The sequence below is a fragment of the Seriola aureovittata genome, chromosome 3 (assembly GCF_021018895.1).
Source record: "Seriola aureovittata isolate HTS-2021-v1 ecotype China chromosome 3, ASM2101889v1, whole genome shotgun sequence".
NCBI lineage: Eukaryota > Metazoa > Chordata > Actinopteri > Carangiformes > Carangidae > Seriola > Seriola aureovittata.
In genome coordinates, this window is record NC_079366.1 from 25,901,969 (window position 1) to 25,929,229 (window position 27,261).

The window sequence follows — 27,261 nt, forward strand, 5'->3', positions numbered from 1 at the left end:
CAAGTAAGAAAATGTTTTTCATGATTTGAGTAAACTGACCCTTTAAGCATTTCCTCCATGGATGTATTAAGAGAGCTGGATACGGCGGTGTCACTGTGACCGCTCGCACTGTTGAGAATGAGCACGTTCTCCAGAAAACTGTTGACAGGACACCTCCACCTGCAAACAAGTACAAGCATTTACTCTTTCTATTATGAAGTTTTGGTCCATGGAAGCTTTATATTTGGCTCATGCGCCAGGTGATCAATTTACATTAAATTGACTAGGTGCCACCTTTGAGTCCGTTATCCAGTTCCTGTAAATACATCCACGATTTACTGAAGCAAAAGTAATCGGCCGTCTTTGAGATGTGAAATGAAGGTCCTGAGTGTGTTCAGAACGTCTGGCATACATACGGTTTCTCCAGGAAAGGAGACGGTGAAAGAAAGGCTATTTTATTGTGCTCATTTAAACTTTTTTGACAAGAAAATAAAGAAAGCCTCTGAGAAATCCTATGGCAGAGCGTTCTCACTTTCTCTCTCTCTTTCTCTCTCTCTCGCTCTCTCTCTCTCTCTCTCTCTCTCTCTCTTGCTCTCTCACTCCTGAGTCATTCACCAGAAGAATGTAACACAAGCTTCCACTGAGGATTTCCTTGCAGCATGCTCCATTGTCATTTCTGTCTGCTGTCAGAAGGACCTCTTATTTGTTTCCACTTTCTAGGCATTGATGTTTCAAAAACACAGTTTCTCTTCATCACGCTTCAAAGAGCAGCAGCGCTGGTGGGGTCACCGCCGTCGACTGGACGCCTTGACCGCCGGCTCGTTGTCGTCTGATTCTAGACGAGCTCTGCTACTCTCTGACACGTGATGAATTCAGGCCATTATTGTTCATAAACAGAAAGGGAAAAAAAAACAAAAAAAAAAAAAACAAAAACAGTAGTTTAATACATCGCTACATTGATATTACTGTTACTCAAAGAATGCTCAAGTGAGGCTTAAGAATCAAGCAATTACAAAATTGCAGTCAGGAAAGTATAAGTTAAGAAACAAGGATTTTTTTTTTTTTTTTTTTTGGATTTTTCAAAGCAATGCTAAAGTTAAAAAGATTAAAGAAAATCAAATGTTTTAAGGCTGTTGTTTAGTTAAAGCCACAATCTGGGACGTGTGATGCAGAAACAACCGCGGCTCATCAGTTTCCTTTTGGATCAGAGCTGTTTGCTGCAGAAGCAGAGGATTCATGTCGTAGCTGCTGCAGTAAGAGGGGAGGGAAAATAACTTGCCTTTTTATTTATTCTTTTGTTAATCACACAATTCAATGTGCTTTTTCAGTGCTACGAACAGCTGTGGTGATTTCACTAACCCACGATTATGGCTTTAACTGGGCTTAATGACTTGAGCATTCTGAACTCATTATAGCAGAGAAAAAATATTTTATACAGTGTTTCCATTCACCAATAAACTTTATCATTGTTTGCCAGCTTCTGTTGTTTCTATTGTGTAGTTTTTCAGTGCTGTCTCTAGGTTGGAGTCAATTCTGTTTCAATTCAGAAAGCGAGGTGGGGGCGCGATTCCGTCAGTCAGGTGTTTGTTATTACGAATTATCTGTCAGTACTGCGAACACTACGAGCTCGTTACACTCAAAAATCCACTGAATTGAAATGTTCTTGACTCCAATCCCTTCGGTCACAGTCTTCTTAAATGAGTTGTTGTAGCACAGTTCTGTATAGAATAAACAGCAGTATTTTTGTCGTCACATTTTCCTCTTTTTCAGCCTCCAGTTGTTTAGATCCTGCAGATATTGCAGATATACATGAAGTCTCTTCTTTTTTTTTCTTTTTTTTCACCACACAAGTGATACGAATTACATTACTATAACACTTCTTATACCAAGAGCTTTTTCAGTTTTGAAAACCTTTGATAAGGCAGAACCCCATCATTGTATTACTTCAATAGCCGTCTGCAGCTGCAATTTTGGGCTTCTTGTCGACAACATTTGGTTCAGTTGGTGACACAAACTGGTGAGAGAAGTTGTCCATGAGAAAAATTTGGTCAGATTTTTTAGTTGTTTGTTGTTTTTTTTTTTTTTTAGAAAGCCAAGTATTCCTTATTTATCTCCAATACTGAAACACAAGTGGCCATCTGATGAAAGTTTTCTGCCAGACAGATGAAGACACTGTTTTTTGAATACAGCTCATATATCAGAAACAGAAAAACCAGCTGCTAAAACAGTATTGATTTCTCAGAGAATACATTCATCTGTGTGTGGTTGGAGTTGTGTGTGTGTGTGTGTGTGCATGAGTACACTTGGATGCGCGTGTATACATGTGCTAAAGTAGCAACTGTAAGGGTGATGGTGGGTAAATAGTCAGGTCAGGGGGCCAGGTCAGGGGTTTTTATAAGGGTCAATTTACTACCACAGTACTTTGGTCTTTAGAAATGATTGGAGGATAGAAATGGGGAGCAGTGAGCCAATGGTGGTGGATCGTTTTTGTGCAAATCGTTTGTTCTGTTTGGCAAACTGATGTGTATCAATGTGAAGGAGGAAGAGGTCTGTAAATAGTAGTATTTAAAATCTTTTCAAATACTTCTTTGTGATTTATCAAGTTGGCACAGTGGAACCAGAGGAATCCAAAACGTAAAAAGTAAAAACTTGGGAGATAGGTGGAGAAAGAGGGGGGAGGGGTGGGGGGTGAATTGTTGATGAAACACAGTGGAGCTACAGTGTATCGGGAAGGAAGCTGAGAGTTTTAGGTCTTTTCCTAAGAGTCGTTTTTTGATTTTGAACAGTGCAGATATGTTTCCCCTGTGGGAATTGAAGACATTCATTTGAAGATTAGAATTTTTTTTTAGTTCGATTTCAAAATCAAAAACGTACCGTTGTAAGTGAGCAGGTAGGTAACTAACTTGGGATTCTGGTTTCTGAAAAGTCTGAAAGATTTCAAAACCATGTTGTACAAACAAAACAGTCACCTCTGTTGCAAATATAGAACTTCATCTCTCTCGTCTGTACAGCGTTCCCTCTTTAAGGAGGATGAGGAGCAGGTGTAGCAAGGGTTTCTCCAAGAGAAATGACGGGTTTGTTTCTGGCTCAGCAGAGAGCACAGTCCTCTTGGTAGAAAAGAAGAACTCAAATGTCTTGTCCATCGTACTGTTTGTCTCTGTTGGTGTGCACCTCTCAGCTGAGAGGCCGAAAACAGTCAAAACACAGTCACACGACAGAGCCATGCCATATTCAAATAATAGAATATTAATGATGAGGATCATAGGAATAATAAGAAGACCAGTAATGATAATAAGAATAATTAATAGTAATAACAACATATCATTCTAGGTTTTTTAAATTCTGTATATAAAAACAGTGGCGAGGAGATGTTGGTACACAGTAGGGCTCTACTATCCCCTTGGTTGATTTGGCACATTATACTCACTCTCTGGTGAGAGCTACCTACTCATTCTCAGCACAGTTAAATATTTCTGTTGCCTGGCGACCCATCCAGAATTTCTTTTTTGGATGTTTTAAATCTCCCCAATGGCGGCAGATCTTTCAAGATGTCTGCTCTCGGGGCCGCATCGCAGGACGCGATGCAAAAACCAACCTCCCCCTGCGACACAAAGCATCCTGATCAATCCGCAGACGTAATGAGAATCGGCGAGGTTAACATGCCGTGGTCGGGACTGATGAATGTCAGATCAAACGCGTAGCCAGGCTGTTCGGGATGGGTTGCCCGGCAACATTTAAGGTTTCTGTTCTTAATGTTGATTCTTTTTTTTTTTTCTCTTCATTCAAAACTTAGTACAAATAGCTACATAAGTCTGAGCTATAATTTTTCATTACATTACAAAAAGTAATTCAGTCTCTCTATAAGTTATGATTTTTGTTGTTCAATATAATATATTAGTTTGGTCCTCCTTTATGTTCTCAGAAGAAAAGGCTTAGTTTGTGTAAAGTGTGAGTGTTGTGTGTGTAGTTTGAGTCTGTAGATCCTGTAAGTTGTGTGTGTTTATGTGTATTTACAGGTCTTGTTTTGTATCAGTGTGTGTGTCTGCATCAATATGTTATGGGTGCAGTGCTATTTTTCCATCTTCAAAGTGTTTGGGGTTTCCGGGCGTGGGTTCAGGCCTTCTGCTGGGCAGACACGCCCTTCCAGTAGTCCAGTATGTCGTGAAGATCCTCATCCTTGGCAAACTGAACTTTTCGCCTCAGAGCATGTCCGGCTGCCACATATCCTTCGTCCTCCATTGACGCCTGCCGGTGCCTCTTACGGTGCAGTTTGAACCTCTCCCACAAGCCCAGGGTCGGGGTGCACAGGAGCCCTTCCTCCTCCTCGTCTTCCTCGGGGCTGGAGCAGTAGCTGAGGTTGTGGTACTGGGGTGAGAGTGGGTAGTGAGGCGAGAGCTGGGAGTAGGCCAGCTCTCTCTGCTTGGCCTGCCTGCTGAGGGTGAGGGGGTCTAACACGGAGGGCTTACGGCCCCCTGGGTGGTGGTGGAGCTCCTGCAAAATCTGAGGGTGGTGCTGCAGCTCCTGGAGGTGCTGCTGGGAGCCGGGGTAGGAGTGGCGGTGTTCGTTGTACTGGCGGATTCTCTGGGCTTCTGCTCGTAAGATAGCCGCTGCCGGGGTGACTGTACGGATGGCCTCTCCTCCCCCACCTCCCCTCTCTCCTCTCTCTCCTCTCTCTCCTCTCTCTCCGGGTGAGGTCCTCTCGATGTAGCGCGTCTCTGACGAGTGGTAACCTCCCTCTGAGCGGAAGGAGCGTGGGCTGCGGGCAGAGCCAGGAGAAGAGGACGTGCTGGGCCTTTTGGAGGTTGGCGGAGCCTCCATGCTGTGATGCCGCTGCAGAGAATGATGGTAGCTTCTCCCCCGCTCTTCTCTTCCTCCTCTCCCTCCTTTATACACGGGGGAGAGGAACTCACTACCTCTCTCTCCTCGCTCTCCTTGCTCTGAGAGAAGCACCAGCTGTGGCTCTGCAGTGGAAACAGCTCCTCCGCCTGCAGAAGAAGGAGATTTGATCCCCTGCTGAAAGGAGGTCGACTCAGATTTGAGAGCATCTATACAGTTGTTGATGATCTGGTTAACTTTATCGACTTCTTTCGCAATCGTAGAGATCTCCGCTACAGAGCCCTGGGGATTTGCTTGTGGTGACATTTCCCTCTCTCTCTCTCGCTCTCTCTCCCTCTCTATTCCAGAGCCTCTGACCTCCATGTAGTTAAGTTTAGCAGGCTTGTGGGCTGGTGTTTCTATCACCTCCTGCAGCTTGTATGGATCAATCTCACCACCCTGAGGCAGGTAGGGCATTCTGGACAGACTGTCCCCAGCAGCAAGCTTCTGGGACACAGATCCTCCACTCCCGCCCTCTATATCCCCTTCTCCACCGTACTTGAGCTCTATCAGAGTCCTCTGGATCCTGCTCATCTTCCTCTCCTTCTCCTCCATGATCCTCTTCTTCCTCAGGCAGTGGACAACGAGGCCAAGGAAGAGCAGCATGCCAAACAAGCAGCCCAAAATAGTCATGATGTAGTGAGTGGCTGATGACTGATTGGCGATCCTCTCAGCCCCCGCCCGACGGCCGGTGGAGATGGTCAGGCAGGTGTGGTTGAAGCGCAGGGAGTTCCGTATAGAGGCCACACAGTACGTGTAGTCAGTGTTAGGTTTTAAGTTCTTGAGCTCGATATCTTCTCTTTGACTTTTCAGATTCTGGATATCGGTGAAAAAGCTGTTGTTATAAAGCACCAGGATGTACATTTTCCTGTACGGATGAGGGATCTGAACTGTTATCACAGCGCTTGAATGTAGCACCTGCTTTAGCGTCATGAGCGGACTGGTGTCGGAGAAAATGGGACTCAAGCTGATGACCTCGTCGGGAGGGGTCCCAGAAGCACAATCATCCAATCCGCAGGGAGAGGCAGAATCCGGGGACATGGTGGTGGAGTCGGCCGAGCTTATGGCATAGAAAGGTGTCACGCTGCTGCCGTCCTCCGTGCAGACAATACTGAGCACGTGCAGAGCGGTGCGTTGGGTAGCCATGCGGGGGTTCTGGCTCAGGAGGTTGAAGCCAGAGAATCCAACAGGGGAGTCGCACACCATCCTCTCACTGGTCCTGTTGGGGAAGGCTGAGAGCCAGTGCAGGAAACCCAGAAGCTCGCAAGAGCAGTTGAAGGGGTTGGTGTAAAGTTCACAGGTCGTCAGCTTAGAGAGTCCAGAGAACAAACTGCCGTCCAGCACCTGGATCCTGAGGGAGACACAAAGGGAAAAATCACATAGTTTAATACACAACCATGTGACATGTTAAACCAGCGATGCCCTTTTCTTTATCCCATACTTCCTTCTTCCTTATCAAAAAAAAAACCACACCGACAGTTGGAGATACAGGTGTGTTAATGCTAGCACCGGCTAATATAACCATGAGCAGAGATGAAATCACTTCTTTCTAACTCCACACCCACATTTTTTTTTTTTTTTTTTTTTTTTAAATTTTCAAAGTTGTTCAGCAGAAGTCTTCAGCCTTGACACAGACTTTGATGAAATGATTTGCGGTAACTTCTCAGCCTTCAGGCAGAAGGCACAAAACCTTTATACAACTTTCTTTCACATATGCAGTAGCTCTCCCCAAGACCTGTAAATAGACTTTGGTGTGTTACACCGGTGCACTTCCCCCCCTTCACATGCATTTGTTGTGCTCAGTCTTCCTATTGACTTCAGTTTATGGTCTTAACAATCTCCTAAATTACTTTTCTGCGAGCCCCAAAGAACAGTTCAACTTGCTCCACTCAGCTGTTGCATTTGTGTGATGTGATCAATACCAATTACACCACCAGTAAGAACAAGACCATTATGTCCAGTAGGGATCTCGACTTTAATTGAAACCATGGCCTGTTGCGGCATTGCATCATGATCTACTGAGAATCCTGGCAGTGTCTCTGCATCTTCTGCAGTGCGTTTTTCTTCCCTGTAAGTTTGCCCAACACAAGCTCAAATTGGAGAATTTAGAAAGCAGCCCTTGATCTTTGATTTCCGGCTTGACATTTAAGATTAATGTTTCGGGTGTGTTTAAGAAATGTGTACTCTTGTTATCTAACTCCAGTGCAGCTGTTTGCCTCATGAACCCAGAAAGACGAGTCAGATTGCAAGTGGCAGTTTGTTCGGTTTTTACGTTGGATTCCCCCTTTTAACATCATGTCACGATTAAACAACAGCAGCAGCAGCAGCAACAACAAAAAAGGTACAGTTTCAGGCTGCAATCATTATAATCAATTAATCATTAAATTGTTTACTCTATTAAATGTCAGAACGCAGTTTAAAAAGTTAATTAAAATTTCCCGGAGCCTGAAGTAGCATTTTTAGATGGCTTGTTTTGTCCAAATAACAGTTTAAAAACCCAAATAAATTCAATTTTCTATGATCAAAAATGCAAATCCCCACATTTAAGGAGATTTATTCATTTATCCAGACTTTTTTTTTTTATATAATTGACTTAAAATTGCTGTAAGAAAATGAATTTTCTTTTTAATCAACTAATCACTTCAGCATTACCACAGGGTTTCTTTTTCTTTCTCATTACTTTTTTATTTCACCTATTTACCTGTTCATGGAGAGATCAATATTCTCTATGTTTGGACACTCCCAGAAGGTGTTGGGTGTAACAGTCTCGATGAGGTTGGCTTGAAGGTAGAGATACTGCAGCTTGCCCAGGCCTCGAAGCATCCCCTCTGTCAGGTTCCTCAATTTGTTAAAGCCCATCTGGAGAACCTGGGGAGACAAAGACAAGTGGGATTATTCTAATCTTTGAAGAGCCGGTCGGCGCCAGGCATCACTCACTACAAGCTGGAAAACATACAGAACAAACAGACGACGGTTCAGTACAATTCTTGTTTCACATGCTGATCTAAGCCTCTGTGCTGTTCTGAATTTACTCAGATCTGTCTTGTTCACATTTTACCTCCTGGCTCAGCTCCAGCAGCTGGGGTAGATGTGTGAGCATGCCAGTTCATTATGGCTGCGTTCAGCTAAGTTTGGCCAAACACTTTTGCCTGAATGTTTCTGGAAGCCGTAATGAGCAGGTGTTGTCTTTTCTTGTGTGACTGTGTCCATCTGTGTGTGTAGTGGTGGACAAATTTAGGTCTTTAGTAGCACAATGGAAGTCTTTCATTCAAAATCTACTTTTTGTACGTTTTGTTTGAGTGTAGAAGTAAAATGTAAAATATAGTCATGATGCAGAATGGCCCCTTAAACATGTTTTTCTATAAACCTCTCTTTGTGTCAGTTATAAAAATTAAATATCGTTTAAATAAAATTCTGTCAAAAATGATCAAAATTATGATTTGAAGGAGTAAATATCTCATTAAATAATAAGTGAATATGATTACAAATCTTACCTGGTATTTTATGCTAAGCTACTTTTTGATTCTTGGTGCAGCAGCTACATTTTGGTCTGTAGCAAAGAGGGTATTGAGGTTTAATACCCAGCGTTAATTATGTATTATGTAATTGGATTATTAGCCTGCTGATGCATTCAGGTGTAAGCAGCGTTTGAATATTTCAGCCGGTTAAAATCATGCTAGCTTTACCAACTTTATATATTTTCAGGGATTTTAATATGTCAGAATTCATCATATTTTATGCGTCCGCACCAACGCCTCGAGGGAATTTCCTTGGTGGTCAAAGGTCAAGGTCACTGTGACCACACAAAACACGTTTTAGGCCATAACTCACAAATTAATATGCTAATTAATTTAACACAAATATCTAAAAGGATAAAATGATGAAGTGATGATATACTGTATCCAAAAGGTCAAAGGTCGACTTCACTGTGACATAATGTTCTGCAAAAACATTTCTGGCCATTATCCAACGCTGTAGCTTAGGAAGCAGAAGATTGAGATCATATTTCCTGCAACTTGGCTGGTTGGCAGAGGCATACAACCGTGAGCCGGTCATTCTAGTTTGTTTGTAAAACATTAGCTACACTGGTGTAAGAAATCTGGTGGTGTAAAAAGGAAAATATTTCCCCCTGAAATGCAGTGAAGTAGAGGAGTGAGGTAGTTTAAAATACTTGAAAAACTTCCTCTGTTGTTTTCATGTGCATTAACAAGTGCATCCAAGAGCATACATCTGTATGGATGCAAATATTTATTCCACAAGCGTGTGACTGTAAATTTATCATCACTCACCTGCAGGTTGAATTGTGCTGAGAATGCTCCGTCTTCCACATAGCTGATATCGTTCTTGGTGAGGTTCAGATAGGTCAGGTTGCCAAAGCGACTGAGCGAAGAATAATGGACCGACCGTATCTTGTTCTCATTCAGCCTCAGGTCCACAATGGTGCTGTTGAGAGAAGTGTGAGGGCTGTAGACGTTCGGCAAAGAGGCAGAAATAATGTATAGAAAAACCCGCTCTCGATACGAGTTCTCTTACCTGTTAATGTGGGCAGGGATGGCCTCGTAAGGCGGCTGGTTCATACTGCAGATAGCCAGCCACACAAAGCCCTTCTCCCCCTCGATAAGCCAACAGTCAGCTGTAACCATTGGCAACCGCATTATGGACAGCAGGGTGAGCCAACAGAGGAAGGAGCTGGCGCTGGACAGGACCGCCGATGAAGAACCTCCAGTCACGTTATGTCTCTGCCGTCCTGTCCTCTGGGCCATTTGGGATGTTGTTGCAATATCCATTGGAGAAAGCCGTGCAGAGGTGCTTGCCATCTAACATTTATTCAAGCAGGCTGCCGCCATTTGAAATGATATAAGGGCTTTGTTTTTGTATACTAATATCTCTGCGTATGGTGACTTGTTGTTGCCTTTTTACTTCAGATTTGTGTCTGTTCTGCTTCCGGTGTGGTCACAGTGTGACAAATGTTCCTTCTCCTCAGCTTCTCTGGTTCCGCAAATTTAAACTGTTAAACTCTTATTAGAAATGGATTTATTAAAGTAGAAATGAGTGCAGGGATGGGGCTGTATCACTTCATTGGCAGTATGTGTGTCTAGGTAAACTGTATCAGTTGTTTAATTAGGGGGTCACATTTGATTTGTTATGTATTAATTGGCAAGTGGAGGTCATCTTGGTGCCAGATTGGCTGGTACTCATGTCCTCTGTGGCCATCTGCATCTCTGATTGGACAAGCACCTCTTTTCTTTCTTCCTCATTGCCCACTGGTCTGCACTTGGTGTGAGAACTCGTCCCTGGAGGCGGAGAGAGATGGGAGGGGGGTGTTAGAAAAGACCCGCTAATGAAACACAGTGGTTTGGTGAGATACCAACAAACACAACCCTGTTACCAGCTTGATGAGATAGAGGTAGATGAGAGAGGTAGTTGTTTCCTCCTATATAAAAAGCCTGACGTGCATACACACACACACACACACACGCACGCGCGCGCGCGCACACACACAATTTATGCATGCACACACACATTTCCTTTTTGACACGTCCAATTATTGCACACATTGGTGCAGTGCACAACAAGCACATGCAGATCTTTAAAATACACACAGCTTGTTGTTGTGGACACACACACACACACACACACACACACATTTTCTGCCACACCATTAGCCTTGGGCCCTTGATAGGCCTGGGCTAAGAATGGCCATGGCTCTGATACTGTATCTAATTAATTAATCTGCTCTAAATAAAACACTTCCTGCGAAAAACAGCTGATGTCTGATGGAGCAGGAGAGACAGAGGCATGTGGGGAAATGAAAGAGGCTCGCAAAGTGCTGTGGAGTGGTGAAGAGGAGGAAAAAGTGGGCGCAAGAGAGCAGTGAGCAAAGATGTTTGGGGGAGGGGAGAGAGATGGCGAGATGGGAGCAAAGAGTGAGGCAGAGGGTGGGGATGAAACGGCAGGAAGAGAAAGAGGCAGTGATTCTGTGAGGAAAAAAAGGAGGCTGGGAAGCGAGGGATGTAGAGTGGCTCTCTGTCTGGGGAATTTGCGAGAATAGCGGCTCTCTCTTCTCTTTGAGAGCCTTTTTCTCCGCTGTGAGAGCAACAAACAGGATGTGACATCACAGGGGCGATGGTGAAGGAGTGGGAAGGAGCAAGAGGTCCAGCGTTCCTCACTAGAATCTCTTGGCTGCTGTTCCCTCCTTATTGATTACAGATGAATGGCGAGGCGAAGAGGTGCTGATGTGTCACCTCTAACCTAAGATGGAGGGTAAACGAGGGCAATGCCTCTCGAGAGTGGGACAAAGCTTGTCTGGCGTCACGTCCTGGCTATAGCCACAGTTCACTGTCTCTCAATGAAGGTCAGCTTCATCTTTTAAAAGCATTTAAAATATTTTGTAAATTTCATGATTTTAACAACAATTCATTAGTTTGCTTTAAAAAAAGTACTACAATTCCCATAAAGTTTGTCCAGCATTTTAGCACATGTAATACATCTAGCTTAGTCATCCATCAATATTCTCTTATGTCATCTATCCTGCTTCCTAGCTGCTTCTCTGCTGCTTCAATAAAGGAGGATGGATTAATACGAAAAGTATCAAGGCTACTAATACCAAATCTTAATTTGAGTATCAATATGAGATCAATGCCAAAACTAAACAAAAAAAAGAGTGCAAGATTATGTTCTAGGATTGTTTTATTAACGTTTTATTTGCTACAAATATCAGCAGGATTTTGAAAGTTGTTTTTTTTCTTCTCTAACAAAATCCAAAAGTTCCAGTTTCTTCTCGGCTCTTTATATAAACATCACAAATGTTTTGTGGCATATGTGAGTGTTTGGGGTGTGTACACACATGCAGAGGCTGTTCCAGCCAGTCAGCACAATCTATAATTGATGGTGAGACTTCCTCCCACATAGCATGAGACAAACTACCCGGTTAGGCCACTAGAGGAAGGCCAGGAACTGCTGCCAGCTACACACACATGCACAGGAAATGTCCGTTTTGCTGACCAAGGGTTAAGCTCGGGTAAACAAACTGTTGAGAACAGAGAGGATGGGGATGTAGCGAGGATGCAGATCAGGCGGGGTGAGCCAACAGTATAATTAACGTCCAGAGATGGCTGATTTCTGCCTGGCTCTTTTTTGTACAGAGGTAAGTGATGTCAGCTGAAGGGCCAGAAGACAGAAGAGGAGTGCGGAGCAGCGGAGGCCAGGGAGAGATACAGTAACAGTTATGACTCGCACTTGACCTCTTTTTGTAGTAAATACACTTGTAGTAACTAACGTGATATGCGTAGAAAGAACTGTTAAGAGTCTGTCGACCTCTTTTCCATTTTGCATCATTCATCGCCTTCTTCCCTGACTGCAGTTGCACTCTCTGTGCGTACTCGCGTACTCACACACAGACGCACACACACACACACACACACACGCACTGAGAACAGCCACGTGGAATATTCCAGCACTCAGCATCATGACCTGCTCGCTTTCCAGGCATGTCACACTCAAAGATTTATAGGGTACAAACCTTCATATGGAGGAAGACTGAGGTAGACTCTAACCTTGCGTTACTGAGAGGCTGACGTTTATGGCGTCAAGGTCGCGGCACTCTCAATATATTGTGTAGATGTACACATTTATGAGAAAAGTATGTATGGGGAAAAAAACTGGGCTTGCGGTACACTGACACACACACACACACACGTGCGCACAGCAGTGTGTCACCTTTCTCACACAGCCTGCCAAACAACAGGGAACTGAGCCTCACTGTTTTCCTGCAGAACATCCCAATTTTGTAAAACACATTTACACACGTACACAAAGTCTAAAGCGGCCAAATCTGCCGTTAACAAGACAAAACAACAAAGTCCAGCGTCATTCGACCTAATGAATCTATATCTCAAAACCTACCTGACTGAGAATTTTCATACACACTCATTTATCATAATCCCGGCAGAGCCAGCAGCTTGTCACAGAGAAATGAACGGCAACAAATTAGGGCAGTTAGCAAAAGAATATTTTAAACACAAACTGAAAGGCTGAAGCTTCCACAACAGGAAACGACATCTTTATTGTGTTTCCGATGCTCGGCTCTCCTCTCAGACCTCTCTGTGTCATAGATGGATCCGACAACTAAACAGATCTACAGCATGAGTCAGAGAGGTCTGAGAGGAGAGCCCAGCTTCAAAAATACAATAAAGATGTTGTTTCCTGTTGAGGAGGTTTAAAGCTTTTTCTTTCCACCTTTGCCAAGAAGGCTACATTTTCAGTCCAGTTTGTCTGATACTTCACAGAATACAAGTGACATCTGGTTGAAGGTTAGGCGTTGTTTGTGTGTGTTTGTGTGTTTGTGTGTGTGTGTGTGTGTGTGTGTGTGTGTGTGTTAGTGAGATGTTCTTTTATTAATATACAACATTACATACGAACATTAGAGGATTGTGCAGCTTTGGTTAAGTTATGCACCCCCTACATTTTAATGTTGTGAGGTTTAGTTTCAAATGTTTTCTTAATAACTGGCCTCATTTGCTGCTGTTCATTTGTCTGACAAGCAGTCGATATCAGTAAAAGTCAATAATTTAATCAATAATTCATACCTCCTCATGTCAAAACCTGAATCTAAATTCAGATCCCTTTAAGGGAATGGTTAGACCGAAGTGTTAAAATGACGAGCTGTGGTTTTTACATGAGCTCTCAGTTGTGAAAAAGCCCGGCACATAGATCCCTGTGAAACCGCACATTTTTTTTTTTTTTTTTACACTTTGGTTTTTGAACCGACTAAACAAACTACTGTAGATATGACATATAGTTAGAGTGTCGGCGTGCTCCCTGCTTCCAGTCTTTTTGCTAAGCTAAACCAACTGACTCTTTACTTTCATTTAATTCTCAGAAAGAAAGCAAATAAGTATGTATTTCAAAAACTGTTATCTAAGCCTTTAAAAACAACTGCTACATATCACAACCACAAGCCAATAAACTGTTCAGTCTTTAGATTATTTATTCCACTTCATTTGGAGGTAAAACTGAAAATTACAGTGCGCCTGAACTGTCGCTAATAATCCCTCATTACACGGGAAATCGGTGTGTGCTTAGCTACAGTAATTACAGTAGTTGAAAGTTGAACCAGGAAGTAAAAAACCTGTGATGTTTGTAATGGACAGACTGGGTCATAATTTTACCTCTCGCTTTTTTTGTTTAAAACTCATGTGTCCTTCCAAACTGGTTTCTTGCTGCTGCCATCCCAGATCCTTCAACACTGAAATAGATTTTTGTCCCTGCGTTGTCATAAATAACAACTGCACACACACACACACACACACACACACACACACACACACCACACACCCACACCCACACCCCATTCCCAACACCCCACTATACCTTTATTTCCCCCGTGTGACTGATGAACAGCACTTAGGAGAGTGGTTATAGTCCTGCACAGAAATATGAGTGCATTAATGACAGGCACACATTAATATACACACATACATGCACAAAGAACCAGACACACACACACACACACACACTGATCCCCACCTCACTGCGTGGTTGAACATCACACACTCTGCCAGTACAGCAGCACGCAGCAAAAAGCCATCAACAGAAAACTGATGATGAAGGTGAAGATAAGCAGGAAAGCCAATGAGCAATGAAGGCTGTTTAAAGTTATAATTTTTAAAACTTGCATGAAATCAAACTCCATTCGTCATTCAATGTGTTTATATTCTGTAATGACCTTTTCTATAGAGTAGTTTCTATTTGTAGTAGTAGTCTGCCATTCCCACGTTGAATTCAAACACAAGAAGTGAAGCCTGCATCTAATCCAACACAATTTTATCTCACTGATATAAGCCTCACTGTTTAATGTTCAGTGTCTTTACACCTTGTCAGGTGTATTACAGCGAATGCAAACCCAACAGTTCTTACTGCTGCTTTACTAAAAAAGCTGTTTTCTTATTGTGAAGCATCCAGGAAATACGATGTGTATGTCATCAGGGTTCACGTGATTTTTCATCAAAAGTGCTTCTACATAACAAGATATTGGCATATTTTGCATTTTTCCATTATCAGATCACTTTTCGGGAGTAATGGAAGAAAAGAGAGCAGCTTGAAGAGCTGCAGGCAACAGGCTGTCCACCTCCAACTCCTCCGCTGGGTAACCAACTTCTTTCACTGTACCCTGCTGTTGTGAGGAAAACTACCTGCGTCATACGCAGCATGACCTCAGATCATGCTTGCAATTATTTTTGACTGAAATCTGTTTGTGTTGAGACATCAGACCGATACAGACAGCTAGCTAGCGTTAGCTCCCTGACAGGGACAGACTGAATGAAGTAGAATTCACACACTGTTCATTTCCACGGCCTCACATCTCATAGTCAGAGATAATATCTAAACACAAGCAGAGCTCGGATCAGTGTGCAATCTTTTTCCAGTCTATCCCTCTTGTAGATGTGATCTCTACATCGACTACGAGAACGCCAGAGTTAGCTGACCATCCTGAGTCATGATAGTCCTATAAATGAATCTGTGATCGGTGAATCTGTATGCACATGAGAGAGGAATAACCCAGTGTTGCCCAGGATGCATTTGCTTTCACACTACTAAAAGACTGTGGCCACATGTGGCCCAGACCTCCTCCGAATGTGGCCTGAGTGATTGGATCTCAAATGCGTCCTCAATGTGTCTCGCGAGCGTTCACACCTGTGCTTACAGCTGTCCACTTGTGATCGGATCCCCCGAGACAGTTGTTAATACCAGGTCTGAACAGAGCCTTTGTGAAAGTGTCTTTTTTAACCCAAACCATGATGTTTTTTCCTCAACCCAACCAAGTAGCTTTGTAGCCTGAACTTAAACCAAACTGAGACTGAAATCTGAAAAGAAAGAAAGCTGTAAGTGGAAAGTCCTGAAGGCAAAATTCTCCCAACAGCGGTCCACATATAGACTGTAATAATTACGAGACTGTCGTATCATCACCATCATCTATGTTACTTTTTGACTTGAAATTAGCTTTTTGTGCATGTTGCACTACCTGAATTTCACACAGTACTAACTGAACAACTTCCAGACTGTAACCACTACCTGCACATAACATTTAACAGAGATCTACATGTTTACTGAGAAAAGGCGTGACTAAAAAGCTCAGTATTGGGATTTTGAGAATTGATATTGGATCATCCAAATAAAAATGATTGACGTGATTAATCTGAAAACATTTTCTTTTTCTTTTAAATCCAGCCTTTATAACATACAGAGCACTGAGGTCGCTACTGTAACTATTGTTGTGAGTTTCCACAATGTGGTTACTGACTGCAGCAGCACTGTGGGGGCTGTGACCAATTTGTATCAATGTTCATTAACTATACAAGACTGTGTCCTTGCAACGCTGGTCCACAGCTGTCAGTCAAAATGAAAAATGATGCATATAGCTACAACGTGATTTTACTTCACACCCTCGCACGACTTTCATGTTTTTCTCGCTGCTCACTGCAAAGTTCTCGATTTTTACTTTGGAGACACTCCCCCGCTGCTCTACAAACGCTGTCACATGCTTCTCTTAATGCTGTATGTTGATTTACACGGCTATTTCAGGATTGCTCTCAAATAATTTAGGTATTTATGTAACACAGAAATATGGACGTTAGTAGTGTACAGTTTTATTTTTCTTTGTTGCCTCGAGCCCTGACAGAGATGTGCTAGACAGTCTTTATGATGCTTTGAGTTCATCGTGTAAATTTGTCTGCTTAAAGGCTTGAAAATTCAGAAACTCATTTCTCTGCTGGAGTTCAAAGCCTCCGCTGGAGCTGTGCGAGATGAATCCATGGGAGTTGTCATTGCTCTGAATAAGTTGGCTTTTTTTTTTTTTTTTTTGTGGGATGTTAGGCCTCTGTCTCTCAGTCTATCCGTCTATCTGTCCCCAGAACTTTCTCCTCTCTGTATTATTTATCAAAAACTTCATGTACAGTATGTAGCTGCCTTCTTGGTGTGGTCTCTGTTGCACATGTTCAAAAGGTGTAACCCGATTAAATATAGATTTAACTAAATAAGAAATAGTGAATTCCCCTCGCCTGTTTTTTTTTTTTTTTACTGTGAAGCTCATTGATTCCCCTGGACGTGCAGATGCCAAACAGTGGACGAGCTTGTGAAGAATTAATCTTTCCTCTGTGTCTTGGGACTTCACATCACACTGTATTACATAGTCTGTCCTCGGCAGTTACAAACTACTCGCCTCCTGGTGTATATGAACTCACACACAGGCCAAAACACACACACACACACACACACACACTTTACAAGGCACGAATGACACATGAGATTTGTGCAATCGATGAAAGTGAGTCATCTGGATTTGATTAGATTATGGGGTGAAACGAAGTGAGGGGGAAAGGAAGAAAGAGAAAAGAGGAGAGGAGAAGAGGTACAGGAGTGAAAGAGAGTCGGATCAAAAAGCAGCTCGCTCCGAGGAAAAGTATGACTACATCTCTTCCTCACGACCGGGAGACACAGAGCGAGTGTGTGCGCGTCTGTCTTTCCTCCACACGATTCAACGACATGTAATTTGTTTTGACTCCCAGTCTCACCCATCTTCACCCTCTCCCCTGTTATCGGAGTGATTGACTTATGGAAATAAGGCTTCAACATCACACATCCCTGAAGGGGAAGAAAGCCTATGTCTTTTTTCCCCCACTCTTCTCCGTCTTGGGGGCTTTAAAGGAGGGGGAGTGAGGGGGTGGTCGTGGTGGTGGAGTGAGGGGTGTGGGGGAGTTTGAGGGTTGAGCTGACGTCCAGACTCAGGGTGATGGACGTTTCTATAAGAGATATGGAAACACGGAGCGTGACGGACATTTCTATTATAGAAATATCCCACTGCCTGCTACCCAGCCTGTGGTGCAGAGAGAGAGAGAGAGAGAGAGAGAGAGAGAGAGAGAGACGCTCACTGCTGTGTTGTAGGGGATGGCAACTGAGACAAAGTGGGGAAAATAACAATACTATTGATACAAGCTCTTACTTTTCTCATCATGGTACAATTTTTGCGTCTCATCCGTCTCTGTCTCTTTGTCAGTGGCAGAGCATCCCTGTCTGTCTATCTCTGTCTCTGTCGTTGCAGTGTGGGGGTTATGCCAGAATAATAGGCACGGCTGATATAAATCTCCTCCGTCGGCCCTGCGGTGCTCCACTTGTCACTCCCCTGCAGAGAGAAGTGAACATGTGAGATGCCATGGATGATCCTCCGTGGCGAAGCATTGTATGGTTACGTAATGCGTTTAGTATTCAGAGAGGAGAAAAGAAGAAGATGAGAACGGGGAATGGAGGGAAAAAAATGGCATGCAGAGGTGGAAAGATTCAGAGCTACATTAAAAGGAAAGAAGCAAATCACAGCAAGAAGGAATAAGTCCTTGATTTTATTTTGTTATCTCTGACAAACAGGCTGAGATGTAAATCTTGCTTCTCATTGTCAAGTCCCCTAAAGCTAAAATAACATTAAAATGTGGCTGGAAGTATAGAGTGTTGTGTGTGCCAGAATCACCGTATATACCACACGTCCAGAACAGACACTAAAAAGACCTTGAGGAGAGATCGTTTTGTCAGCTGCTGTTTCCAATGTCAAAATGAACTTTGAATCCCAGCTATGCTACAGTTGAATTCTTATCATGAGTGATGAATTCATTTACTAAACCCAATCTGAAATATACATTTACATATTTAAGTAAAAGAAGAAGATATTTTGGTATTTGTGGTTTTAAGAACCAAAAACCACCTCAATGTAGTTTTACATCTCCTTTCTCCGGCGTCTCTCTGTAGCTCTAGTAACAACAGGTTGGTGGGTGTTGACTGTTTTCTGAGTGAAAAATATGGCAGATTTGAGGTAAACATTCAGAGAAATCAAAATCCTGAAAGGTTGGATGGTGGATACAGGTGGGCGGGGCTTGGGGCATGGCTGAGGGTGACTGCTTTGTTGTGACCTCACAAAGTTACAGAAGTCCTAATGGCTCGTTTTAAGGCTCAGTTTCTGAATACAGGCTGTGTGCATTTCACTGTGGACTGAGGCTTTGATATTTTCACTGTATTAATACAGAACCTAGAGCTGCTTCATAATCAAAAAAGACATGGAAGTCTCACTTTTTACACTATATGGGACCTTTAATAATTCTACAGTAGACAAAAACAAAGTGGAAAGACTATTTTTGGCAATGTAGTGCATTTCGTTATTGGATTTTTGAATGATGAATTTATATTCTCATGTTGTCATTCAAACTAAAAACTAATGAGTTTTCAAATGGAGCTTCAAAGTTATTTCTTTCAAAATAGGCATTTAAATTTATCTTAATGTTATTTATTTTTTTTATGTATTTCAATTTCATATTGCATTTCAAATAAATAAATGATCACTTAAAGGCAAATAGGAAGCAAAATGTAATCATTGTGTTTTTTTATTATTATGATTATTTGCATTTTGTTTTATGCATCATTTAACCTAATTTAGTTCATCGGTTTTTTATTTATTCATTGATTAAACACTGAAAAAACACACACACACACACACAAAAAAAGTATTGACATATTTTGGCACATTGAAGACTCTGTATACAAGATTCCAGAAACAGGTAAATCCTGTGTCAAGTGTGACACGGTGTTGGTGTTGTGAAATATACATCAGAAAATTAGCACCATCACCTTACATAGCACTCCTCCAAAAGCTGCTACGCAAAGTCGCACACTGCAGGCCTGCACAGAAAAACAAACATGTACACAGGTGTGATAACTGCGTGTGTGTGTAGTCTCTCTCTCTCTCTCTCTCTCTCTGAGCAGGCAGTAGGCCAAAGAGGGTTTTAACACGCTTAATGGGATTTCACACTCCGAAGTACACACACATACACACTCTCGGACACACGCTAATGTTGAAGATAAACATGTCTGAAAGCTATGTGTGATCCCAGACAAATAAACACATACACCCACACATGCACACTCTCTGACATAAAAGGATTTGTCAGGCTCCCACATTGTATACATGCAAAACTAATGGACTCCAATATCCACACAGTAACATTACTGTTACTCACTCATTTCCAAAAGACGTGGCTTTATACACCTGCCAGGATGAAAACACACAGGCAGCTGAATCCACCCTCACAAATCTTCTATTGTGTGTCTGTCCAGCATCAGCGTTGCATGCAGTGGTCATTGTGACCTGTTACACTTCAGGTGGTGTTAGAGGAGTAAAAATCCACTTTTGAGTATCAAATACTTTCAGTGTGAAGGCTTGAGAGGTGACTCGGAGGAGTTTGTAGCTTGTTTTTTTTTTTTTTTTCTGCAGAGGATGACAGCTGTCGTTAGATTGGATTCACAGCAGTTACAATGGATCCTAACAGTGACTCAGAGTCCCGGCCAAAAATGTGTTCATAGAAATCTTTCAAACTAGTCTTGCACTATAATCCATTTCTCCACTGTTGATCTGTACGCTCGGCTTGTTCCAAACACTCATTGCTTTGCCAATATGTGACTAAATACAATACTTTCTGCTATAATACAATATGACTATATAAATGTGTAGTGTAAATGGCAAAGCTGTAGAAAAACTGAGTGTCTGGATCATACTGACCAATATTGATCAACAGCAGAAAAGTACGTTATGTTTGAGATTTTGCTTGAGAGGTTTTGTTGACTTTTTTATTTTTATTTCTAAGTGACGGATGAGTTACACTCTGTCTTGAAAGTCCTGATATTTGCGGTAACAGTCAAAAATAAATAGTGTAAAACTGTAAATTTGCATAAAGCATCGCAACAAAATGGCTACACGATGATGTGAAGAAAGCATGTGACTTAAATATCACTGAAGCTTACACTCTACTGAGGAGATGAAAAAACAGTAATGGTAGATGAAAACATTAGATCTGTGTGGAGGTTTTACTGGTGCTCTTTTAATTGCGTTGTCGTGGTGCACAATCTTCTTCTGTGATGGTTTAATGGCATCCAAACTCAAACTGTTTATCTTGATATGCCTTTCTCCAGTGGTGGATAAAAGCATGCATATATTTATGTTGCATGTTGTAACATTCTCTCTCCCCATGTTTTGTTTTTTCTGAGTGAATAAAATAGCAGATTTCAGGTAAATGCTCAGAGAAATCAAAACCTGAAAGGTTGGATGGTGGATACAGGTGGGCGGGGCTTAAGGCATGGTTGAGAGCGGTGACTGCTTTGTTGTGACATCACAAAATTACAGAAGTCCTGACAGCTCGTTTTAGGACCAGTTTGTGAAAACAGGCTGTGTGTATTTGTCTGTGGACTGAGCGCTTTACTCCACTCTGGTCTAGCCAGACACTGACTGCTGTGAATCCAAGCTGCTATTCTCCATGAAAGAGCAAAACTTTTCAGAGCCATCTTTCAACCTACAGGCAGCGAGAATTTGATTCTCAGAAGAATGATTTTCTAGCAATTAGTCCTGTAAGAGCACATCTGTTTAGACGGACAATACTTTAAAAAGCAGGCGCGCTATGGATCAATCTAATGTTCCTGCGGAAAATAATCTCCAGAGTTCTCTGAAAAGTGGATGGATTTTTTTTTTTTTTCCAAACAAGCAGCTCTGCTGTAGTTATCTGTTGTCTTCAGCACATGCAGTAAAATATAGGACCTCTGCACCTAGGGAGTGAGTGAGCGCGGGAGAGAGGGAGAGATTTCTTAGTAATAGAAAGCAGAGCTTATGTGCTCTGGTAGGTGGACCGTGTTATGGCCTGTCTGAAAACTTTTGCAAAGTTTGGCTTTAGAACTTTACCAGACAAATGACCGGGACTACATACCATAACTCATAGTGGAAAGCATCTCCCCCTCTCTCTTTATTTGTATCTGTCGCTCCCTCATACACAAACACACACACACACACACACACACACAAATACGCACACCCACAGCTAGCAGCAGCTGAAGAAGCATCACTCAGACACCTCAAGCTGTTCATTTCCTTCCTGTCTTGATACATGCAGCCAACTGTAAAATGTTGTAAAAGCAGCATCAATGTGTCCTTTGAGCACATTCCCAAACACACACACACACACACACACACACACACACACACACACACACACACACACACACACACACACACACACACACACACACACACACACATAATAACCTTTTCTCACTGCCACTTCCTGATAAACACATTATGGTTAAAAGTATTCATACGACCTGTAGCTCTGCCATGAGCGCACATTTCTCTGCATGCCTGTCAGCTTGTGTTGTGTTTGGTTTGCGTGCGTTTGTGTGTGACAGACACCAGTGAGTTGTTGACTGAATTTGGGAAGGCGACATAATGGAAGTGCTGCTCACCTGCTCTCCAGGTTGCCGATGTGTTGACGAAAATAGAGACAACCTCTGCTGTGATGGTGGGAACGGCAATCCAGATATATGATGGAAATAATGGAACCACGGTACTAACTTCTTTTGTGTCTCTCTCATAGTCGTGCGATCTCTGTCACACACAGGCCGTAGAACCACGAATAGCATCCGTTCAGCTATATTTTGTGCTGCGACCACCAACATGTACAGGGACACGTCATAGATTCTGACTTAAACACACCATCATAACTTGCTTTTAACAACAGACTTTAAATAATAGCAGATATGAAATCAGTGTGGTTTCACCTAATGGTTTCTAAATGATTTGAAGCTGAAGAAGCTAGACTGAAGCAAAATGTGGAGCCAAGGTGGGACAGGTGAAAGTTGGGAGAGGTGAATTGACAATTTGTGAATCTCTCATAATCTCATGGCACAATTAAAAACCATAGTGCAATGTAAAAAAAAAAAAATCTGTTGAATTTGCATTTTAATAAATTTAAATTTAAAGTTGTTTTGGACTCAGCGGGCTCAGCTCAGGGGGGGTCTCGCAGACGGGTTTACCCCCAACCCTGCACAAAAAAATCTACTCAAGATATTCTGTGTCCCGTGGTTCCAAACCTTTTTGACTTGTGACCCCTTAAAGTGGAGCAACCCACGAGTTGCACATGGCTATGATTTCTAAGTGTTCCCCTCCGACCTTAGACTATTTATTTTGTGTAATTCTTCAAGGCCTGAAAAGGTGAGGATAGTTTTTCCTTTGCAAAGCCGTTAATCATCTGGTGCCGCCTCAGATTTATCTCGTAACCTCTTGGAGGAGCCGTGACCCCCCCAGGTTAGAGACCACTGATCTATAGTCCATTTTAATACAAGTGCTTCTTGTGTCTCATGAGTTTCAGCAGCTGCTGCTGTGCGTGCTAAAAGCCTGGATGTCTTGACATTAGCATTGGCTTATTAGCGGTTGTTATACCAGGATGTTTTTTCAAAGGTTTACTGAAAAACTGATTTTTATACGTTGCAATGTGTAGCATCAGTTCACTAGTTGCAGCTGACGAGATTCAACAATGGAAATGCTGCTTGTTTTTCAATTTGATTTATTCTGGCTTTGTGTCAGTAACGTTGCAGCCTCGGTCTGGTCATTTGGCTTTAATGAACATTTTGCCCCACCTGTTTTTGTCATAATGCACCTCCCACAGTTTAGCCCCGGAGCTTGGGATCCAGCCACCTAAATGAAAGGACAGCAGCTGCCTCTGTTGCACTGCCATTAAAATTCATCTGCAGTTTTTACTGCTTAAGTCTAAAGTTTCACTTGCAATTTTGGAAGGCTTTAATACAAAGTAATCATGCAACATAATGTCAGTTAACTGCAAATGTACTGACAAAAGTTCAGCTTCAGCAGATTCATCTCCCTAAGTGAAATTATTGAGCTTTGCTTGAACCTCAGATAGAAAACTTTTATGGGAAATTTAAGCTAAGAGGAAAAAGAAAAGGTCACACTGAGCAAACATAAATCATTAAAATGTTATGTACAGATCTCACAAATACTGTTTCACTTTGAAACTCAGTCCGGTCTGTGAGTAATAGTTCCACCCTTATTTCATCAAACGTCTCTAAACTCAGAGATCAATCAATCATCAATTCCAGCAGCATCAGCATGGTCCTGTGTATGAAGGGTCGCATCTCTGTCAAAAATCTAGTAATATATTGTTTCCTGGTCTCCACTAAAGATAGGCTGAAATTCCCAAACAGTAGCTGTAGGGCACATGACATAACAGGACACACACACACACACACACACACACACACACACACACACACAGACAGAGACAGACAGATTAATCAGGCCAGGCTTGAAACATTAGTATGCCATTGTGGTTGCTCACGTGTGCAAATATTGTTATGTGTCAGCAGGAAATGCACGTACAGTAAACATGCAATACTAGTATGCTTTTGGGAACAACAAAGGGACCTTCAAGCCTAATTTAATCTGCGCTGATCCTTGAGTAAACGAGAATGAGTGAGTGTTTAACTAGAAAAATGAGAGAGAGGGTGGATTTAGTGAATAACTTTAAGCACCTGAACACGTTTTCAAATTGTACATATTTCTGTACAAATTAAACATTAGTGACAAACTAAGCTCCAGTTAAGTTAGAAAGACATCCTTAAATTAATCTGTGTCATTGGGACTGTGGTTGCGGTTTCACCTGATTGACACTGGCATCTCCCTCGAAACATAAACAACTGTCCTCTGATTCTGACAACAAGCAATTACCTCCTCCTCTATTGTGTCTAATGTAAACACTGCGGACCTGCAGCAGCGGTCAGCAGCAGCTGATGGGGGGGGGGGGGGGGGGTTGTTTCTCTCTCCACCTACACACATTATTACAGTATTTGCTGCTGCCACCTGAGCTGATGATGTTTGAACTTTTTCCAACTTGCTGTGTGTGACCATAGCAACTACCACAGCACACAGAGTTAAACAACTCTTCACCAGCAGTGAGCAAACTTATCTTTGACAAAACAATCTCAACTCAAGGTCCACTTACTACTTTTTCTGGGGCTTTCTGTCATATCATGCAGTCTTCATCAGCAGACTGTGTTTCCTGAGTTGTCATGGAGACAGATCTGTTTGCATGTGAACTCAGTGGCCGTTATGACTTATGTTTTATTACACTTTAGGACTTCTCATTCTCCCGCAATGATGATGAAGACTGTGTAACAAGTTAGAAAGTTCTGGAATCATCTAGTAAATGGAACTGTTGTTTTCAACATCAAGAATGTTTGAATATAAAGCAGCACAAATAAGATGTCTTAAAAGTCCAATAGATGAAATCATACCAGCTATTGAGCTCACGTCAATATATCCATCTCCATGACAACAGCGAAAACTATCCACTGACGAAGACTGTGGCTTCGTCCAATATCACTCCAACTTTCATTAATTTACAACTGGCCATATAATAATACACTGTCAGAAGTTTTTCAACTTTCAAGCTAAACATAAATATAAACGTATCAGTTAAAAAGAAAATTCTAGGAATAACATCAGCTTCAGAGTTTGATGATCCTGTCTGGGTTAATCAATCCATGTTTGATATTCGACAAATTTGCTTTGTTAATCATGTTATTTTGCTAACTCACAGTAGCAACCTGTAGTTTGTAGGGTCAGGGGTAGGCAGCAGATGCAGTGGTGGAGCGGCACCTGCCCATTCAAACTACAGAGCACGGATGTTGTTGGGTGAAGGATGCAGCAATAGCAGCGCAGTATCTGAGAGCAGCTGGTTATGTATTTTCAACAGAGCCCAATCCACTTTAATGTAGTTTGAACATGAGCAGACACAATACAATAATATGGAAATCTCTCCTATAAAATAAGCACTATTCTTCTAACCATGACTGATAATACTGTGTTCATGTAGGAGCCCGTTTCTTACAAGAAGCTAATTAAGATTGATGTTCAGGGCGTGAGAAAATTCCATAAACTCGTATCAGTGGCAGGCGCTAATAACCTTTTTTTTTTTTTTATATAAATATTGAGGATAAAACCTGGATTTCTTATTTCATGTCTATATGAATGTGATTGCGTTCTCACTCGCTGCTTGTGAGAGTCGGCATGTGCATGCTTTGTAAATGTGTGTCTGGAAAATGGGGAAAGCAGTGATTGATGGAAAGGTTAATCATTCTAGACAGATGGTATGTGCTGCTAAATCAGCATTAGGTGAAGTCAGACTGTGTGTGTGTGTGCGTGTGTGTGCGTACATCAATGTGTCCGTGCCTCCTTAAGCTGTAATGAGCGAGTGTCTGCCACTTCATTGGCCATGAAGGGAGGGGTACCCGGCCAGTCAGGCATCATGGGAACCAGCAGCCTCATTATTTTCAGTGTATGGAGACGAGAAAAAGAAAAGCGTGTATCCACCTCCTAACTTGTATTGTGAGTGTGTGTGGGAAAGCTGCTCTGTGACATGAGACTCAAAGCAGCGACGGTGCATTCAGGAAGTGTTCAGTCGCCTTCACTTTTTGTTGTTTGTATGTAATTTTAGCCTCAGAATCCTTTTAAATTGATTTTCTCCTCATGATTCTACTCTCAGTACTCAATAATGACAAAGTGGAGATATCATTTTAGAATTTTTTTGCAAATTTATTATGAAAGAAAAACTGAAATATCACATTGACATAAGTATTCAGACACTTTGCTATGACACTTGAAATTTAGCTCAGGTTCCTCCCATTTTTCCTCCCATTTGGAAAGACTTACACCTGTTTTCATGAGGTCTCACAGCTGACAAGCATATCAGTGAAAAAACCGAGCCATGAAGAGGAAGGAACCGCCTGCAGAGCTCAATTGCAGGATTGTTTCGAGGCACAGCTCTGGTCAGAGTTGAGGGAAAGCTGAACACAGAAAAGTGCAGAGATATCCTTCAAGAAAACCAGGTCCAGAACACTGAGGACCTCAGACTGACCTAAAGGTTCACCTTCCAACAGGACAATGACCCTCAGCACACAGCCAAGACAACGCAGGAGTGGCTTAAGGACAACTCGAGTGGCCCGAGTGACCATCCCTGGAGAGACCTGAAAGTGGATGTCCACAGACAGTCCCCATCCACCCTGACAGAGCTTGAGAGGATCTGCAGAGAAGAATGGCAGAAAATCCCCAAATCCAGTTCCCAAAGGTGTTTCAACTCTCTTTGTCATTATGGGGTGTTTAGTGTAGATTGATGAAGGAAAAAATTAATTCAAACACTTGTAGCATAAGGCTGCAACATAATAAAATGTGAAAAAAGTGAAGGGGTCTGGACACTTTATGAATGCACTGAACCAACCAGGCGGGAGCTGAGGTCAACACCTCATCACGGCGGTGCTTCATCTGGCTCCATACAAACCCACAGAAAGCTCGCCAAGGTTATTTCATAGCAACTGTGACTCAAGAAGTGTGATTGAACTGACCTGGCATGGAGAGGTTGTGTGTGTGTGTGTGTGTGTGTGTGTGTGTGTGTGTGTGTGTGTGTGTGTGTGTGTGTGTGTGCGTGTGCGTGTGCGTGTGCGTGTGCGTGTGCGTGTGCGTGTGCGTAGGTATGTGTG

General features: G+C 42.3%; 1 protein-coding gene across 4 annotated transcripts in view; it reads right to left on the minus strand.

Annotated features, from left to right (window-relative positions):
• Nucleotides 1–418: 418 nt before the first annotated feature.
• elfn1b (extracellular leucine-rich repeat and fibronectin type III domain containing 1b) overlaps nt 419–27,261 on the minus strand; it is a 124,161-nt gene continuing 97,318 nt past the window's right edge. For 2 of the 4 annotated variants that reach the window (XM_056372020.1, XM_056372017.1), the window contains 4 exons: nt 9,388–10,148; nt 9,144–9,297; nt 7,556–7,722; nt 419–6,205 (listed from right to left, as the gene is read on the minus strand). In XM_056372020.1, the coding sequence (XP_056227995.1) occupies nt 4,093–6,205; nt 7,556–7,722; nt 9,144–9,297; nt 9,388–9,671 (2,718 nt within the window). In that variant the 5' untranslated portion in view covers nt 9,672–10,148 and the 3' untranslated portion in view covers nt 419–4,092. Of the gene's footprint in view, nt 6,206–7,555; nt 7,723–9,143; nt 9,298–9,387; nt 10,149–17,854; nt 18,035–19,521; nt 19,573–27,261 lie in introns of all 4 variants that reach the window. The other 2 variants (XM_056372019.1, XM_056372018.1) reach the window with 2 other exon arrangements.